This window comes from Taeniopygia guttata, chromosome 3, assembly GCF_048771995.1.
Source record: "Taeniopygia guttata chromosome 3, bTaeGut7.mat, whole genome shotgun sequence".
Classification (NCBI taxonomy): domain Eukaryota; kingdom Metazoa; phylum Chordata; class Aves; order Passeriformes; family Estrildidae; genus Taeniopygia; species Taeniopygia guttata.
In genome coordinates, this window is record NC_133027.1 from 54,201,545 (window position 1) to 54,221,245 (window position 19,701).

The following is a 19,701-nucleotide window of genomic DNA, read 5'->3' on the forward strand; positions in this document are numbered from 1 at the left end:
GGCCTGGGGGGGGGGGGGGGGGGGGTTTGGGGCTACAGTGAGAAGCTCCCAGCAGGCTCCCCTGTGTCTGACAGAGCCAATGCCAGACAGATCCAAGATGGGTCCACTGCTGACCAAGGCTCAGACTATCAGAGATAGGGGCAGTGCCTGTGGGATAACAGATTTAAAGAGGGAAAATAATTTGCACAACTTCATATGAAGAGTGGTATGGGAGTGAGAGCAACAACTCTGCAGAGCCCAAGTCCAATGAAGAAGGAGGAGTAGCTGCTCCAGGCGCTGGAGCAGAGATTCCCCTGCAGCCCTGGTGCAGACCATGGTGAGGCAGCTGTGCCCCTGCAGCACAGGGAGGTCCACGGGGGAGCAGAGATCCACCACAGCCCATGGAGGACCCCAGGGCAGAGCAGGTGGGTGCCCGAAGGAGGCTGTGACCCTGTGGGAAGCCTGTGCTGAGCAGGCTTCTGTAAGGATCTGTGGCCCCATGGAGAGAGGAACCCACACCAGAGCAGGTTTGCTGGCAGGACTTGTGGCTCTGAGGGGGCACCCGCTGGAGCAGGCTGGTCCTGAAGGACTGCGTCCCAAAAATCAAGACTGGGAAGCCAAGAATCGGCTGGAAAAGAAAGGAAGGCAAGGATAGCGTTTTTAGATTTGGGTTTATTTGTCATGATCCTGCTCTGACTGGTATTAAATTCATTTCCTCACGTGAAGATTCTTTTGCCCACGACGGCAATTCGTGAGTGATCTCGTCCTGTCCCGATCTGACCCACGAGCCTCTCGTGAAATCGCCCCACTCCTGCCAAGCTGCGGAGGGCAGTGCCAGGGCGGCTTTAGAGGGCACCTAAAGCCACGGCCAGCCGGCCACAAGGCGGCACGACCTGGGCAGGGGGTCTGGGAAGGAGACCCCCAGGTGTGAGGCGGGGCCTGGCAAGGTTCCCCCGCAAGGCACCCACCGCCGGGCACTTCCACTCCCCCTCAGCCCGGGCGCCGCGCGGGGCCGCCATGACGCCGCTATGGCCCCGCCGCAGCCCCGCCATTGCACCGCCGCGGGGCCGGGGCGCGGCCTGCCCGCCCATCACGCGCATGGCCCCGCCCCCGCTGCGAGCCGTGCCCGGCCCGGCCCCGCCCCCGCCGCGGCGGCGTCACGGTGGCGCGTTCGGCCGCCCCGGCCCGCGCGTGACGTCGGCGCGTCCCGCGGTCCCGGCGGCGGGGCCGGAGGGAGCGGCAGGTGGCGGCGGGCGGAGCGGAGCGGGCCCGAGCGCAGCTGGGGCGAGCGGCGCGGGCCGGCCCGGCGGGTGAGTCCCCTCGCCGCCGCGGGCGCGCCCGAGCTGGAGCGGTCGGGGGAGGCGGAGGTGGCGGCGGCCTCGGCCACCAAAGGCCGCTCCGACAGCGCCCCCTGCGTGGCCGCCCCTCGCCCCTCCGCCGCCGGCCGGGCTGGAGCGGGCGCCGCGGCCTTCCTGCGCGGGTGAGTGCCTGGAACAAAAGGCCGGCTAAGCCGGGCTGAGCCGAGCGAGGGATCGCCGCCCGGCGGGCAGAGCCCTGCCCGGTATTGTTTTGGCTGCGGGGAGGGTGGGGGGTGTCGCCCGCCGCCGCCCCGCCCGCGGGGTCACGTGCCGGGTGCCGGGGCCGCGGCGGCGGAGCCCTGCCGGGAGCCCTGCCCGAGGCCCGCACGGCGAGGCTGGGAGCGACAGCCGGGACCGCCGGCTGAGCCTCCCGGTCCGTCCTGCCGGGCCAGGCCCCCTTCCGCGGAGCCGTGTTCCTACAAGGAGGCGGCGCTCCGCCGCCGGTGCGGAACGAGGTGCGCGCAGAGTGCCTGACCGGGCCCGGACTTGGGCTGGACTGGGTGACCGGAGGGTTTTTCCAAGCGAATTGGTTCTGTGAGTCGGGGATTTCGTTGTGCTGGGCACTGAAATAGGTCAGGAGCATTAGCCGTGGCGGCGTCACGCGTGGCGGAACCCCCTGGCCGAGCAGGCGCAGCGCTCTAATTGCCGGGGCGATGTGCAGCGCCTGAATGTGCGGCTTCGCCCCTGCGGATGTCCCCGCTGTGCCCGGCCGGCCTCGGTCACTGCCGCCGGCCGCGTCAGCCGAGCGGCACCCAGACAGAAGTAACTAAGTGTTCTAATGGAAGTGCTTTTGTTTCTGTGTGCTTGACGGCCTCGGCTCAAGTGTTTGCTTTGCATCCCTTCGGAATGTTGAAAGGGGACGTGAAATGGGGAAACGGGTCTCGCTTTTGGTGCGGTGCGTGTTGCTGCCACTGAAAAACTGTTGTAAAGTATTAACTAATCGCGAGATTTTTGTACGAACAAGACGATCGGAACGGTGAAATAGTTAAACTGAAACTGTGGGGGGTTTTAATCTTAGTACAACTTTACAGTGATATGCCTGAGAAACGTTGTAGGTTTTGTTGCTGGTGAGTAATATGCAGTGTTATATTAACAATTACAAGGAGGAGTAGGGAGCAGAGCTTTAAAACGTTTTGCTTCTATCAGGTCTGTAATACTAAAAACCCAATCCTTCCTTTATTAGCTGCTGCCTCTGGATAGTGGGCTACTCAAAAATAGATTCTGAAGCATCTCTAGAAATGAAGTACCAAAAATTAGAGTGTGTAATAGTATTGAAGACATGCTGATATCTGAATCTTCATTTGAATAAATGAATTTTGAATAAATCTTAAATATTGAACGTTTTTGCAAGAACTTATTTTATAGTCATGTGTGTTTTATACAGTAGTTTCTTTCCAAGTCTGATGAAGTGCCAGTTGTTTAAATTGCTATAACACAAAATCTGTAGTGAGTGGGAAAAAAAGTTTGTTCTTGTTTCCTTCAAAATATATTGCATCAATTTAGATGTAATTGAATTGTCATTTATTTAAAGAGCTGGAATTGCAGTATTTTTATAGCTTATTGACTAGTGAGTGCCTGGAAAAGTCCTCATATTGAAATTGATTTTTTTTCCTCTCTTCTGTGAATGTTAATCAAGTCTATATATATGTACACGAAGAGATGTCCCTGTACTTATTTGAGTTTCTGAAGCATTGGTAACTTGAGATGAACCAGTTTCTGCTTCATTTTTTGCACACTTTTGCTTTTGAGTGAGCAATTAACATTTGTTAAATAGATTGAAATAGGATATATGCTCAAAATTCAAGATCAGTGTTCCAACTGTAGCATAGGGAACAACCTCATTTTCAATACATGTAGTATTTTAATACTGAAATGGCTGACTGTTCTGCATTTGACTATTCTTCTATAATTCAGTTCCAAGTGTATGTATAAATGTTGGGGTTTACTAATATGCAATGGCCAACAATTAGGAATGACAGGCATCTTGAAGCCTCATCACAATCAGCAATTCCTGAGAATATTCTGGGTTTAAGAAACAGATAGAAAAAAGTAGGCAAGCACAGGAAACAGTGAGGTTATTTATCTGTCGTGCTATCTAGTATCAGGGACAGTTTTAAACATATCTGATGAGACTCAGTACCTTGAGCTAGTATTGTATTGACACTAGGAGACCATCAGACAGGAGAGTGATTTTTCTCATGAAATAAAACAGCTACTTTCTTTCTTCCCACATTGTCTGGCTCATGGTTATTTATGGGGAAGGGCAGAATTAAGGGGATTATTTTCCCCTCCTACCCACAAATTGAGTTAGGGAGCTTGATGGAAAAAAAAAAATCCAAGTATTTAATTCTCGTGAAAGAATACTGTAATTCTGCTGTGTTTTCAAGGGGAGAAATGATGAATTTGTGATAGCTATTTTAAAATATTCTGTATGGAGTTGCAGTATTCCTAGATTTCTGTTATTTGAAGTAGGACTTATATAATAGTCTAATAGTCTTTGGCCGATGTTTGTTGAATTCACCAGTGTTGCACTTGTGTGTTTTTAAAAAGCTAAAATTTTACTTACAGAGAAAGTTTAAGACTACAGATAACTCTTCATCAATATATAGGAGCTGGCTTCCTAAATACGTATGCTTCTGATTTTGGTTTTGGTGGGTTGGTGTTGGCTGTTAGTTGTGGTGGGGGGTGATTGTTGCTAGTTTTTTTTCCCCAAAGGAATAAGGGGTGGGAAAATAGTGCTGGGCCTGATAATTTACTGGGTCTCATAATTAAACAAGCACAGTTGGCTGAACTAACTAGAAATGGTTTAATTCTATCCTGACCTAGTAAAAGCTTAACATTGTTCTTAAGGAGAACCTGAAGTCATTTGGGGAGATAGGTCTGGTAGGAAGTTCACCACTTCAAATTTTTAAAGCATGGAAGAAGTGGACATAATTTCTCCCAGTAAGAGAGACTTTCAAAGGGGCAAAGAGAACAGTTCCATGCTGGCTGAGCCTCATTTTGGATGGGGATGGTCCTGATCAGTGACATTGTCCTTCTGTCAGTTGCATCTTTGAAGTTTCAAAATCAGTATGTGATAGGATGCAGGCGTTTAGGAAGGGATATCTGCAGGTTGCTGCAGATAGTGTTACTCCTCGTAGTACAGGAAAAAGAGAAAATTAATTGCTAAGTATAGAGCACAGCCTTTACCCAGATGACTTCAAAGGAGGAGTCTTCATCCAAGAAGGGGTATGTGTGTAACCACAAGTGTTTGTCAGTCCATTTAGTAGACTTTAGTAGAATTTTCAAGACTGGCTTATTAAATGAGTAGCAATGTCCTGAAATGTAGCGGTTACTCGATGTCAGTGGGTGAACTAGTTCTTTTCAAGACCTTTGCTGCAGTTGGAAGGTTGCCTTATCACAATCCTGTAATTATGCCTTCCTTGGATTCTTCTAGGTATAATTACATGTCTTGAATATGTGTATGCATTTTTATTTACTAAGAAATCTCTGAGAACTGACCCAGCCTTTTTCTGGCATTTCCACATAGCATTTGGTTTTATGATGCGCTACCTCTAGTAGTGCATTATGAGAGGGAGTAGATAAAAGACTTCAGGTGATACCTATTGAAGTAACAGAAAGTCAGCTCCCAAGATGAAGGACTGGTTACCACACCCAGAGCATCAAGCTTGTTGCAGCTGTCTCTTTGATCATAGAAAACATAGTAGCTTGTCTCAGCGAATTAGTAGAGCCACAATTCTAACGCGATTGCTGCTCTTGGTTTCAGATAGATGTGTGAAGAAAGGAAATCTGCTAGAACTATGAGAGGAGAAAAGGTGTGGATAGGCTTGTTAATTTTTGCATTTTTCTTTTGGAGCTCATTCTAAAAATAGCTGTACAAAATGTTACATGGAGCTCAGCTATAAAGAAAATAACATATTTGAGTACTGCTTCATGCACTGAAGCCATCTGAACACTCTAATATTATTAATGATAACTAGTCGATCATTTGATGAAGGACTGTAGCACAGAACACTGTAATATTCCATGTTCTTTCAGGGATTTACCACTCCTTGACTTAACTCTTACATGTCTGCTCTGCACTGTATTTATGCTGAAATGATTCTTTCCTTGAACAAATTGAAATCAAAGAGGTGAGAGGTGACATTCTCAGGTCTACTTCAAATCATTTCTATATTATAATGTTTTGCAGCAACTGGAAACTGTAGTCCAAGATGTTTGAGAACCATCCAGAAAGCTACAGACCAGAAAGAAGAGGTGATTCTGTGGCTCATCTGTCTTTTTACAAAGGAACCACTGAAGGTGGTTCTCTTAGGTCAAGACCTTCATCTTTAGGTTGTGAGAATGCAAGAGTGATGGTCTCCCTTCCCTTTCTGAGTTTGCAGATTCCTACTTCCCTGCTGTAGGAACTTTTCAGGTATTTGTTAGGCACTTAGTGGCACTTAGTGATTATTGCGTTGAACTGAAGTGACTTGGCTCAGATTCTGGTTGGTGGCATTCACCAAATATATTGCGACTGACATCATCTTCTAGCCTAAAGAGGGGTATATTACCTGTGAGGTGTGGAGGCTAAGTTGAATCCTTGTCCTCTTTTTTTAGAGCTCATATGCACTGTTTCCATTGTTGAACCTTGGACATCAGGACATTAAATGCCCATTAGGACATTTTAAAGAAATAGAGGAAAATTTTGTTGTTGTTTGTTTACCTTGGTATGTATCAAATATTTGTTTATAAGCTGGTATGAGGACACGCAAATGTAGGTTTATAAAGAAGAAAGTACTGAGTGGTTCTGAGGTTTGTTCATTAAATGGATGTATCTATGTAAAAGAGGTAAAAGAGGATGAGGATTCAAGGCTCTGAGCCTTGGAACATGAAGAGGCAAATTTCTGCTTGAAATATGGAGGAGACTTGGAATTCAGCTGTTAGTGTGCACTGCTTTTTCCTCAAGCATCTGATACTAGTCTGTGTCAGGACAAGACACATGGCTAGATGGTCCTTTGGAAGGGTATGATACAGACAGTTTTATAAAAACTATCAGGAAGCCATTGTGACTTTCTAGAGTTCCTAAATATTAGGGATCATTTATTAGAGATTAAATTTGCATAAACATAACATCCTCCCAAATTTGGTCTTATTTCTCCTTTTGTGTTACTCCTTTTGTGAGGTCACTTTATGAAAATGAGCAATTAATTTACTATAGTAAAAAATAATTGCCTTTTATAATGCTTAAAAAAAGATTATTTGTTTGAGCTAGACATAAAAATAAAAACTGTGGATCAAAATTGATGGTTACAAAAAATAAAACAGAAATCCGGTGATAGTTTTATTGAAAATAACATGCATCAAGTAAATAAAAGCATAGTAATTTCCTTTCTGTAACAGAACCATGGCATTGTACTATGCTGGTGCGTCTGGACAACATTGTAATGGTGGTATTATTTGCTTTCTGTTAGTTTGCAGAGAAGCTGGAATGCTGTAGTGTACCACTGAGCAGGACAAGTCAGGAATGAGCCAGCCTTGGGAAGGAGGACCTGCTATCCTAGCTGGAGACGTTTGAAGAGAGGACATTTCAGTCTTGTGGCATGCTTCAGTAGAAATTATTAAGCAAAAGTAAGCTGTTATTTTGTTAAACTTAAACATGTCAGCTCCTTGATGGACTGCTTAGTTGTAGTTATAATTTGACCTGGAATTTGAAGTGGTTTTGTGGGAATTTACATTTTCTTCAGTTAGAGTCCAAGAAGGCCTGGGGTCTTTTCATGTAATTGTTACACATCACCTCTTTGATACTTCATGTATTGATGAAGGCCCCATAGCTTAGAAATTAACTGTATTATTTAATATTACCAATAAAAACCGCAAGAGGTGGGATCTTGCAGGATTTTTGACTAATTCTGTCTCAGTCAGTTTTAGGCTGTATTTGTTAAAATGCAGAGTTCAGATTTTTTTTTGGTCCCTTATTTATACCTGAACTGAGAATCTAAATACTTAAAATTATTTTTAGAATTATTCCTTGAGTTTAGTTGATTCTTAGTTAGTAGTCAAGAATATGATTTTTTTATGATGCCACGAGTGTTTTAAAGGGCACTCAATCCCCCAAAAATCGAGCTTTCCTATTTGATAACTGTTATGATATAAAGCCTGTTTTGATTGAACCCTGTTATAAAATATTACTTTTAATTTCAGGAAGAGTACTGTGCAGTTAGTTTTGTTTAATTCTTAGTACGATGAAGTTGCAGTGGAAATGCTTCCACAGCCATAACATAGCAGAATAGCAGCCCAAGATGTTTGTCATGAAGGATTACCTCTTCAGTAAAAACCTATGTGTACATCCTCCTACCAGCTTATAAACAAGCTCCATGACCTAGATTTAGTATTAAAAAGGTAAATTTAAAAAAAAAAATTCATTAGCATCATACTTTAAAAACAAAAAGTGAGTCAGAGTCTGTGTAGTCGATATAAATCTTCAAGCACATAATTGTCCTGCATTCTGAGCACATGCAACTGCAGTTGTGCTTATCATATCAGAGTTTTATGTTCCTGCATAGCATTTCTAGAGATCAGGGTTTGCTCCTCCAGCTCTATTCATTTTATACATAACATTTTCCTTAGAGTCATTAAAAATCAAATACAAATTAAAAAAAATTACTCCTTTTCATATCCTGCATTATTACCTTGATCTAGTAAGGAACCAAAGATCCCTCAAATTAATGGGCAACCTGTTGAGCATGTTCAGATGTTAGCATTTTTTGCTTTCAGTGAACATGGTATCAGCTTATGGTATCACAATTTGGTTTGTCAAAGTGCATTGCCTTTTTGATCCCTGCATTGCATTTTAGTCACTTCCAAAATCTTAATTATGATAGGTGACTTGTATAGAAATTACTTACCTACAGGTTGTTTTAATCTTTTCTTTTATTCTGAAAAGGATAATTTTGTAAAGGATATTGAGGGAGAAGCATCCTTTTATAAAACTGTAGCATGGAAGTAAAAATCTCTGCTGCTGTGCTTTTTTTGCATTGTACTATCTCGTGGGGGCACTTAAAAATTAGGATCCTTTCCCTCAGCCATGGTTAGCACAAATTAATCAACAAATGGATTTCTCTTTCAGCTCTTCTGTTGTGAAATGATGGTTGGGTTGTGTTGGTGGTATTCTGAAATCTCAACAGACTTTATTCTCCCCTTTTTCTAATAAGTTTCTTGACATAAACCCCTACATTTGCTATAAAAGTCTCTTGCAAAAAATATCCTCATAAGTGTGAGGCTTTCAAAAAGCAACTTGTTCACAACATTGTTAGAATGGATCTCACAGGTGTGTGCTGTGCAGTAAAATCAAAATTGCCAGCTGGTGGGTAATGCTGTGTGTGTATCTGGCATGCTGATTTAAGAACTGCTATGCAGATTGGTCATTAATCTCAGAAGAAGAAATTCAGATATAAATGAAAACATAGATGGATACAATTTTGTGCTGCTTCAGGAAAAAGTATTTGACTGTAGAGCTTTTAAAAGAATTATTTGATAAAAAAAGGATTAAAGAGGCATTGGTCTTTCAAGAGGAAATTTTAGCGATAGAAAGGAACAGACAGCATAGAGAAAAATTTTTAAGTAAGTAGCACATGATATGTTATTGTAAAGATAAATATAGATACTGAAGCATAGGTTTTTGTTTAATCTCAGCATATATTTGTAAGATTTTTAAAACACTGGAAGCTTTTACAGTAATACTAGGCATTTTCTCTTGAGGTAACACATTCTTTTAGAAATGTGTATAACATTAGAACAACTGTCCAGGGAGCCTGAGGCATTTCCATCCTTGCAGATGTCAAAAAAACTCAGCTAGACAAAGCCACAGCTAGTCTAATCTAGAATTGGTGTTGGTGCCATGTGAAGCAGGAGACTGGACTAGGTGACTCTAAAGGTCCCTTTTGGCCAACATGCTTGTTGTAGTTTTGCATTAACTATTCCTAGCTGCCCGTACAACAAAGACTACTTTCACCGAAAGGCTGTTTTGTTTAATATCAGTCTTGAAGTTTCTTGGGGATTTTTAATAAAAAAGGCACCTTTTTAGGCCCCATTCCCCTCCCTCATTTGGTATCTGGTATTCGGTTTTGATTGCTAATAAATAAAAGGAAAATTACCATGAAACAGACCATGAAAGATTGCCATGGCAAAATGTAGTTGAGAAGGCATTTGCATATTTAGGCTAGAATTTTTCAACTGCTTAAGTCCTACATGATGCCAAAGTGATGAAGTTTTGCGTTCCCCATTCTCTTACAGTTACAAAATCATCTTTAATAACAGAAATAAGATATGGCCAGAGAAAGTAAAGGCAATGACTTCACAAGCCAAACAAGTCAGAGTTGCGTGTCTTCTGCAATACACTGCTGCTTCTGCTGGTCTGCAGTGATTCCTTTCAAGAGGCACTCGTGTATATAAGGGAGTTCACTTGATGTTTAAGAAAAAGGAGTCCAAGGTATCTTCTGAAAAGGCCACCTCAGTTTTCAGATCTGGTTCTTTCTGCAGCCCTGTGATTGTTCTGAGCTCACTTTGACGGTAGTGTACTATGGTGCATGGGAACTAAGAAAAAGAGTGGGAAAACTCTTCAGCTGGGTGCTGCTGTCAGGCATATTTTCTATTGTGTAAACTTAGTCCAAGATATTGTTTCGGAAGTCCCTTAATCAAACAGATGATCACCTCTAGTCTGAAGAGAGATTGTTTAATTTCAATTTGCAGCTACGTCACCTCTTAAGGAAAGAACCATAATTTCTTTATATTTCCTGAGGAGACACCAAAGTAACTGATTGGCTGAAGGTTCATTAATAAACTCTACTTCAGTGAATGAACAGAGGAAATTCCAAAGTTTGTTTTCTGACTTGGTATGTTAACATGCTGCAAATTAAACAGATAAAAGGTTGATCAGCAAAAGAAATCTTTCCAGTACTCAATGTAGTTTGTCACCTCAGGAAACAGTAACTTACCTTACTTTGAAATAAACATCTCATTCTGTGGATATTGAGGTGAAATGTGATGCAAGGTGCTAGTTTAAGTTGACCTAATAAACTGATTTAAATTTCTTTGATTCTCTGCAGGATGGCTGGCTGTGGTGAAATAGATCATTCGATCAACATGCTTCCCACAAATAGGAAGACAAATGAGTCATGTACCAATGCAGCACCTTCCCTGCAAGTCCCTGAATGTGCTATCTGTCTGCAAACGTGTGTCCATCCAGTAAGTCTGCCCTGTAAACATATTTTCTGCTATCTGTGTGTTAAGGGTGCTTCTTGGCTTGGGAAACGATGTGCACTCTGCCGGCAGGAGATTCCTGAGGATTTTCTTGACAAGCCAACCTTATTGTCACCCGAAGAACTCAAAGCAGCAAGTAGAGGCAATGGAGAATACGCTTGGTACTATGAAGGTAGAAATGGCTGGTGGCAGTATGATGAACGTACCAGCAGAGAGCTGGAAGATGCCTTTTCCAAGGGTAAAAAGAGCACTGAAATGCTAATTGCTGGTTTTTTATACGTGGCAGACCTTGAAAATATGGTTCAGTATAGGAGAAACGAGCATGGGCGTCGCAGAAAAATAAAACGGGACATAATAGATATACCAAAGAAGGGAGTGGCTGGGCTGAGGCTGGACTGTGACACCAACACTGTCAGCCTGGCACGAGAAAGCTCCGCTGACGGTGCAGACAGCACACTGACTCCAGGGGCTGCAGCTGTGCAGCCTCTAGCATCCATTTCTGTGAGGCCCCTACCAGCACTAGATGGTCAGCTGGTGAGCCCTTCAACACCATCACCTGATGCAAGCAATTCTCTAGAGAACTCTTTTGCCCACTTGCAAATAAATGGAGACAGTATGGCTGAAAGGAGTCACAGGGGAGAGGGAGAAGAAGACCACGAATCATCATCTTCTGGTAGGGTGCCAGCCCCTGACACCTCTGTTGAGGAGACTGAATCGGATGCCAGCAGCGACAGCGAGGATGTGTCTGCCCACTTTCAGCAACACCTGTCCTCTGGTCAGCAGAGACACTTGAGTGCTGGTGGAAGCCAGGCAGGAGCAGGGGGTGGGGTGGCAAACACAAATGTAAGATCTAGAAGGCCAGATGGACAGTGCACAGTCACTGAAGTTTAAATCTAGAGCCATGTGAAAAAAATACTCAGTTGTAATTTTCTGTACATTTTCTGTCCACATTGGCATTGCACTCAAATCTAGCAGTGTGTTTGGTGGGAGGGTGGGGCGAAGGGGAGAAAACAGATTTGGCCTGTTTTAACTTAAGTCTCTTAATATGTCTCAGCTGGAGGACACTCTAACTCTAGGAAACTGGGTTGTCCTGTTAATGGTTTAAAAGCTGTTTAGCAATGCCCAGTTTTCTTGAAAATGTCTTGTGTTTATTTTGTAGCATTTTCCCCTTGAAGATACTCTATCCCTTTTTGGCCAATGTATATCTACTGTACAACTTGAATTGTCTTCATTATCTGACTGTTGCATTAAGTGTCTTACTACTTTCTGCATGGATTGATGTATGAAAAGAACACTTAAGCTATGTGGAATCAGGCAAGGTATTGGGTGTGAGCAGGATGCTTAATTTAATGTGAGAAAATAGATGTGAGTTTGGAGTTAAAATGTGTTTTTACTAGACAAGAGCAATCATTTACCTTCTTTCAATGGAAATGTAAAAATGCTGTTAACTTGTGTTGCAAATCCTTACCTTTACACTCTCCATGGCTTTTTCACTGGCTTTGCCATCTAGTCCTTGTAGTTTTGTTTTTGGAGATCTTTCTTGATCTGTCTTGTTTTTGTTACAGAATTTATAATTTAATAAAACTACATTTTATCAGTAACAATCTCAGATATGTTTCCAGTTTAATTGAACTTCACTGAAAGAATTTAAAATAAAATTATCATGAAACAGCTTTCTGTGTTTACCAGAAGGGAGGAATAGTTCTGAGTGGCATCCTGACATTCTTGCATCCCTGGACTGGCTGTCTCTCAAACACAGTGCTGTAGGCGTATCATCTTTTACTGAAAAATCATGAGTTGCAAGCTTAATACTCACACAGGCATCTGAAGAGCTGATTAACTCACTTCACTGTTGATGGCAGGCAGAAGTTTAACACACAGCCTTATTTTAATACGAGAAATGTTGATAAAAGAGGGTAAGTTATCAAAGCTGACCCTATAACAAAGGACGTGGATATTAAGGACTGAGTGCTGTTCATATGTTCATAGCAAAACTATGGTGGCACCACAGAAACAGTAGTTTTGTGCTTGTATTAGCAGCGTAGGTGCTGCATTTCAGCAGACTTCTGAATGTCAGAAGCCAGATCTTGAGAAAGACAGCTTGTCTTTTATCTCTCTGGCAGTTCTTCAACATTTTTTTCAGATTGAGAAATAGCATTAGTTGATTCTGGACTTTATTTTAAAATAAAGCTAATAAACTCCAATTCTTAGTATATGTATCTCAGACTAGAAAGGGACAGTAGTTGATAGGCACTATTGATCTTAAGACACAAGTTGTTTTAAGGAAACAACCATTTGAAGGGAATCAAAAAGGCTGACTTTTAAAAATGGTAGATTGAAACATCTTTTATGTTTTTCTTACTGTAATGATGGTTGACATTGGTTGATCTTGGAAAAAGTTGTGTCTATCCTCTGCTACCTACAGGTGAGATCATTGGATCAGGAAGGTGCAGACGAGACTAGGATGGAATAAGGAAGATTTTCTCCATTCTCAGCTAGGAATCAATGCTCTTGATCACAGGTTTTCACCATTATCTTCCAGTCCCATAAGGAAATACGCCTATTACATGGACTTCAGGAAGGAAACTGGATGGAATGCTTTTTTCTGTTAGTTGCTAGCTGTTCTATTTCTCTAATTTGAGTTAGTATACAGTGGTTCTAACATAAGTATGAGTTTGTGATGCAAAAGCCTTCACTGAGAACACTTCAGTTATGTGCACACACTTCATGTGTCAGTATGGGACATGATATATACTTAATTTTAGGATTTACAGCCCAAACAGTCTACAAATAATTCTATCAGTGATTATCCTTGGGGGTTTTGACCCAAGTAGGGAGTTCAGCCCCACACCTGTGATGCTGCTTTTGGCTCCTGCTGGCTGACTGCAGCTGTGAAACACTAAAATTAGTTAAAGTAAGGCTGGTGAGACCTTAATAGCCAGCCAGAGTAGAAACTGCATTCCCCAGATCAAGCTAGAGAAAAGTAGTAACTGATAATTCCCATCTTATATTTAAACCATTACTTTCAGTAGGAAATGTATTCTCTGTCCATTTTAGCAAAGCCACAGCCACACTGCATTATGTGGTTGACTGTAATTCCATGCTCTAAGTGATTTTCAACTTGTGCAGCATAGCCAGAAAAATGCACAAGGGACCAGAACAGAAAATAAAAAAGAAAATTTAAACACTATCAAATCTACAGCATTTCATCATTTCCAGAATAGATAACCACAGATACAGGAATCCTATTTCATGGCTCAAAAAAAATGATAGATAACCGAACATTCTGCAAGAACACTTTGCTTATCTAGACTGATCATCTGGTAAATATATTTCTATCAGCAGCAAATAAGACAGGAATATCTGTATTGCTAAAAGTGATCTCCAGTGTCCAACACCTTTACAAGCTTGGTACAGAATCCACACACACATTTCACAATGCAATAGGAAACTTAGTTTTTTGAGGAGGAAGCTGGAAAACTAGCCCCTAGGAAATACAAAAGCTGGCATGCTTTTCAATTAGAGACTGGGACTATCAAATTTGATGCTTCTAATTTATTTTGTGCATTTAGTGCTTGTTTGTTTTTAAGCCATTTCAGAAGGGGAAAAAACCCCTGAGATGAAGCTTGACATCTTTAATAATTGTAAAGAAAATACAAACATTCATCAACTGCTGGTTAAAGATATTTGTGACTTTAAGATGATAAGAAAGTATTCTGTGAAATAAAGCATTTAGCTTTCAAATGGGTAAAATGGGATTCCATTTCATCTCAGTCTGGAACTTTCATCCTAGCACTTATGGTAATTTAGCTGAGCTGGTTTTTGTATGAAGGACTCTACTTACTTTTAGAAGAAAATAAGCCAGAGAATATGGCATTAGACTACTCAAAAATCCTTGATCACAACCTGTAATGATCCTTAGAATGTCCTGTACCTATGCTTGGCATATTTATGATACCAGCAAAATGTGTTTCTGTAACCCTCTCTGAAGCTGTTCTGAATGTGTCTTGGTGTGTAATAGTTAATTATTTGTCCTGTTTTCTTAGAAGCAAACATTGGCCTTTGATACAAATCAGAGAGGGTGGCTGGGAAAATACATTGGCTGAAATGAGAATTAAGCTCATTGTCTATAAATCAAAATGGAAAGAGATCCCCCAGAGGTGTACTTACCATTCACTAACTGCCAGCACAGATCTGGTTCAAAATGTGAAAGAAACCAGATTCTCCCTTTGTCCTACAATTTCTTCCCTCTCAAATTTCTATAACCCAGTACACAGAATATACTTAGAAGCCTAATATACCAAAGGAAAAAAAAAAAACAACAAACCAAGGGTCTTACTCAGGTTCTAAGTAATTTTCTCACCAATTTTGAAAACAGTAACAGTATTAGTAATGACACATTCCACATTCATTCTTGCTAAAAGCAAAGACATAATCAGTTGCCCTTTAAAACAATTTTTTTGACTCACAAAAAAAAAAAAAAGTGCTATTGCTTCTAAAAGCTGGATGAGTATGGACTGGAGTGTGCCTTGAAGGTTCAGTGATGCTGCAGTCTGGAATCCCTCATGAGTCTTGAGAGACTTCATGAAAAGCAGAACAGCTTCACTATTAAACAGTCAAGTACTGCCTGATTATACTAAAGCTCTTCTGAAGTAACAGTTTTGAAGTTCTTTAGGGAATGGGAAAGAATACAACTACATAGGAGTAACCACTGTGCTACTGGATAAAAAGGAGCCAGGGGGAGAAAGGTACAAACCAAAACACTACTCTCTTCCCCATGTTCTCATTCCTGCCTCTTCTCTAACCTGAAAGAAAAAATTGAGCTTTATTTTTGGGGAAGATAAATTTGAAATCTTCCTCCATTAGTGCTTCAGATATTAAGGCAAAGGTGTGGGATCAACAGGGTGGAGGTAGGTTCCTTATCTTCTCTGAGATGCCAACTCAAATCACATCCCTTTCCTCAGCATTTCTCTTGGTTGCTTCAGGCTATATTCATTGCTGTGAAAACCACACAGTAAAATATCCCCAGGAGATCACAGAATCTGCTCAAAACTTGCAGAATCTTAACAGGCAATCCAAGCCTAATTTCCAACTTTGACTTGTCCCCAAGTCCTCAAACATATGTAGTTACCTCCTGTCTAAAACTCAGGACTCCTGCCACACTAGAAATCGTAACATGGATTTCCATCCAAGGTACTGCCTTCTTTTCTTAAGGGAGCTTGTTCCATGATCTCAAGCCAGTTACACCTAGTCAGAACAAGAATGCACATCAGTGCACAGGGCCCAGAGCTCCCTTCTTTACATGCTCTGCCACAGAGTACTTAGGTCCTTGGCTCAGATCTCAGTCCCTGCTGGATTTTGAGACAAGTGCATCTTAACCAACAGTACAGGAAACTCTCAGTCACAGACATGTCTGTATGGTTTTGCTCTCACAGATGTTTATTTTTAAAGCAGGAACTCTCTGTCAGTTTCTAATTTCTAAAGGGAAAATTTTCCTCACTGAGTTATCCAATTACTTGCATAGTCACTGGCATGAAGTGGAGACTGAGTTCCAAACCTTCTAGTCAGCCCAAATACACCCCACCAGTAAAAAGGCATTGAAGAAAGACATAGACATGTCCACTCACATCTTACCAGAATGCTGAAGTACTCACATCACCCAGTCACCTAAGGACAAACCTTTTCTGGGCACGATGCATTGTAGCCTTCCAAGATTTCAACTAGATTCTGTGTAAAGAATCAGACCAGCAGCTTTGGACAGGTACAGGATATGGGAATGTGCAGGTGCACGTGTGGGTAGTTGATTCCTTGAGCAGTAAGAAGACACCAAAATACATTTAAAAGCCTGAATCAGTGATAGTGAATGAGTGCTAAAAGCTTCTCAGTAACTCAAAGCTTCTCCTGTAAAAGCACCATTAAAATTAAAGGATACTTTCTCAGCAATTGCACAAAGAACTAACTACAATGAAAAAATGAAAGCTATCCTCCAACTAGTAATCATCTTTTCCAAGCTGCTTAAAGAGCATATTTGATAAAATATGAGTTCCCCAACTGGCCACTGGTCTCATGTTGGGGAACTCATATTTTGCAGCTTTAGATGCACCTGTTCCACAAATGAATAAACCTCGTATCTTTCAAGTAATTAATTTCCATACTAGTTAAAAAAAAAAACAAAACACCAAATAAAATAATCTTCAGCCTCATTCCAAATGAATTGTAGTTCTATTTTCAGCATAGTATTTACCTTTACATAGTAATTTCACTAATCTCGATTCAGTGGGTGATTAGGACAATAGAGAATCTGCCCGGGATTTCTCTATAGTTGCACACCAAACATGCGTGCCTGACCTAAATGGCAGGAATGTTAATGCCATTTTAAGCGGACAAGACCTTAAATGATTCAGCTTAACGGCTGCTTTACTGAAAGCTTTGTTTGCAAAAAGGTCAAGCCCATTTCTTATGCATAAACCATCATTTATGTTTTGGTCTTCTAACCAATGCCTGCAAATTGGCAGGCCCACCCCATACAGTTCCAAAAATGTCCTTTTCTGTCCTTAGGGCAGCTTCCAGTGGGAGCTCTCTTCCTGCTGCCACCACCTTTTTCACAGCCCGAATGACAGCGGCCGGACCCTCCGTGTACTGACTGAGCCAGGCCCGGGCCTCTGCCAGCGCTCTGGTTTCCTCGGAGGACAGCAGCGTCGCCTCGGAGAGCCCCAGGCTCCGCGCCCTCTCGGGCTCCACCCGGGCAGCCGCGCCCAGCAGCTGCAGGGCGGCCCCGCTGCCCACGATCCGCACCAGCCGGGCACCTCCTCCCCAGCCTGGCACCAGGCCCATGTGCTTGTGGACAAACCGAATTTCACTGCCAGGCGTCATCAACCTGTCAATGAAGAACACACAGAGGTCAATCCATGCATTGACTTTTGTTTTCAGCTTGATGGTCCTGAATTTTCTATTTTCTCCTCCTCTCTGCTTCCAAAGGCTGATAGAACTTGACAGTGTGTTCATTACAGCCGGAGCTGGAGTATCTTGATTTTTACGTCACATGGTGCCGTAACTTCAGCTTTTGGCCCTTCTCAAAATATGCTGCTACAAGTAAAGATTCTGAGTGCCCAAACTGATACATCTAATAAGTTCTAAGAAGTGTTGAAAACGGAACTGCAGACAGAGGATATGTTGCATTTATTCACAGTGTGACACTGCCTTGCTAATTTGTTCATAAACGAAGAGGGTTTTGGGTAAAACCCAAGCAAACTCATGTATGATACATTTCTCAAGAGGATGGATGTGGCCTTAGTACTGATCTGAACTGGGGAGGTTCTGTCAGCACTATGGTGATTACAAAATGGGTGGGGCTTTTTTGTTCCGTATTTTAGAGATCCATGTGAGTTTGATTTCTAATTGCTCATTACAGAAATGGCAATCAGGATGGATGCTCAACTTATGGCTCCCAATGTACAATATAATTGCTTTCTATTTATGCCTGCAATGTGTAGTAGAATTGCTTCCATCTACCAGATAAGTAATAGTCCTTTCCAAAAATGTCACATCTTTCTTTTCTATGCTTCTTTTGTATAGCTTCTCACCTCCTTTACTTAAGAACTCATCCTAGGCCTCATTAAGCTATCTCCCTGGAGGTGCTCTGCTGCAGCAGATTGTTCTGTCTTCACACAGTGGTCACACTGACACACGTTAGGTTAGTGGAGAAAACCTCTAGAAATAGAAACACCTAGAAAAGATGTACAGAAACAGACCAGTGCTCGCTCTTTCTCAAAGTGATGTTCAGCAGTGTGGTTGCTTGCTGCTGATTGTAAGGCAAAGGATGGGAATTACACTTGTGAAGTAGATTAGCTTCTACTTCAAGCACTAATTGGCTTTCTGAAGACAGATCTTGTAATACTGAAGTCTACACACAAGTCTGTTTCCTAACCATGCAGTTTTCAATAGTGAAAATATCGCGGTGAGCAGCTTTGAAAGGGGCACAAAAAGGAAAATCTTTTAAAATGCAACTACTTCTAGGAACTCACTGTTCTCACATCTGCTTAGTTATTGTTAATTGTACGTTTGCTTGGTTGCCTTATTCTTAACCAGAGCACCATCAGCATTCATGCCACACTGTACAGCATCAGAATTGAAGAGCTTACGCTTTATCCCAGATCCAGCACAATGCACAAAAGCAACAGCTGACAGGCCAGATTGCATGAAAGCCTTTTTGTAGAGATAGCAGGAGAAGGTTGTGTGACAAAAGGAAGAAAGCAGGGTATTGCAGGGGAGGAAAGGCTTTAAGCTAACATTATCAAGTGCTTCCAGACCCAGCAAATCCCAGGGAACTCAGGTCTCTTCTCTCAAAAGAATGATTCCTCAAGTATTCCAGAACTCCTTTACTGGCTCAGCTTACTCTGCAATTTGCTCACACCCAGTCTCTCACTGGAAAAGCAGCAATGAAAACATTATTAAGGGTTTAATTGTAGCTGTGCTAAGTGATGTGAGGCAATAGAAAAGAAAGGGTCCTCAGCAGCTGGGCATCTGATGCTAGCCAAGCTGTAGGCAGTCTCACAGGACAGCCACCACAGGTCAGGGAGGCCAAGTTGCACTTGTATATTGAATCTGAGATTGTTTCAGACAACGCTTAGTATGTGGGAAGGGCTGTGTTTCCCTGCAGTGTCTTCACCTCCCTCAATGAAAATGGAACCAAACACAGTGAAAGTAAACCACTGACAGCTTAACTCACAGAGACTGAGAGGCTACAGCTTCCAGAACCTCACTGAGATTCACCTCTTCCCACAATGCTCCTTTGAACAAGCTCCACAAAAAATACTACGGTAAATGGTAGTCAGTGGAAGGTGTATCTGTAGTACTGGAACTGCCTTCAAACTTATGAAGGGTATCTTTGGTTTTTCAGACTTTTCAACTATGAATCCTCTCCTGAAGTCACACCATTGCTTACTCTGTTAGATTTATCACTCACTTGCAGTCCCCATGCCCCAGGAAGCAATGGAGACCTGAGCTCATGTCTGAAGAGGCAGAAGCAGCTGCCAAGCCAGCCTGGGATCAGTCTCTGAACGCCACCAGCTGCAGCCTCGCATACATATTTCCCTTTTTATTGTATGAAAGGAATTGAGTCTAT

General features: G+C 42.3%; 2 protein-coding genes across 15 annotated transcripts in view; one reads left to right on the forward strand and one right to left on the reverse strand.

Moving 5' to 3' along the window:
• Positions 1–1,133: 1,133 nt before the first annotated feature.
• RNF146 (ring finger protein 146) lies at positions 1,134–12,186 on the forward strand. Of its 10 annotated transcripts, XM_030267845.4 has the most exons (4): positions 1,137–1,459; positions 6,791–6,947; positions 9,612–9,807; positions 10,424–12,186. In XM_030267845.4, the coding sequence occupies exon 4, from the start codon at positions 10,425–10,427 to the stop codon at positions 11,466–11,468; it is 1,044 nt and encodes a 347-aa protein (XP_030123705.1). In that variant the 5' UTR covers positions 1,137–1,459; positions 6,791–6,947; positions 9,612–9,807; position 10,424; the 3' UTR covers positions 11,469–12,186. The 10 variants fall into 10 exon arrangements, with proteins under 10 accessions (XP_030123704.1, XP_030123709.1, XP_030123705.1 ...); XM_030267844.4 differs by lacking the exon at positions 9,612–9,807 and having other exon boundaries at positions 1,134–1,289; XM_030267843.4 differs by lacking the exon at positions 9,612–9,807.
• A 1,553-nt stretch (positions 12,187–13,739) lies between these two features.
• The window catches only part of ECHDC1 (ethylmalonyl-CoA decarboxylase 1), a 44,364-nt gene continuing 38,402 nt past the window's right edge, over positions 13,740–19,701 (reverse strand). For all 5 annotated transcript variants that reach the window (XM_072926855.1, XM_030267836.4, XM_030267840.4 and 2 more), the window contains one exon: positions 13,740–17,454. In XM_072926855.1, the coding sequence (XP_072782956.1) occupies positions 17,049–17,454 (406 nt within the window). In that variant the 3' untranslated portion in view covers positions 13,740–17,048. The remainder of the gene's footprint in view (positions 17,455–19,701) is intronic.

Coding starts and splice junctions, on each gene's coding strand:
- RNF146 (XM_030267844.4), top strand. CDS start 10,425: ATGGCTGGCTGTGGTGAAATAGATCATTCGATCAACATGCTTCCCACA.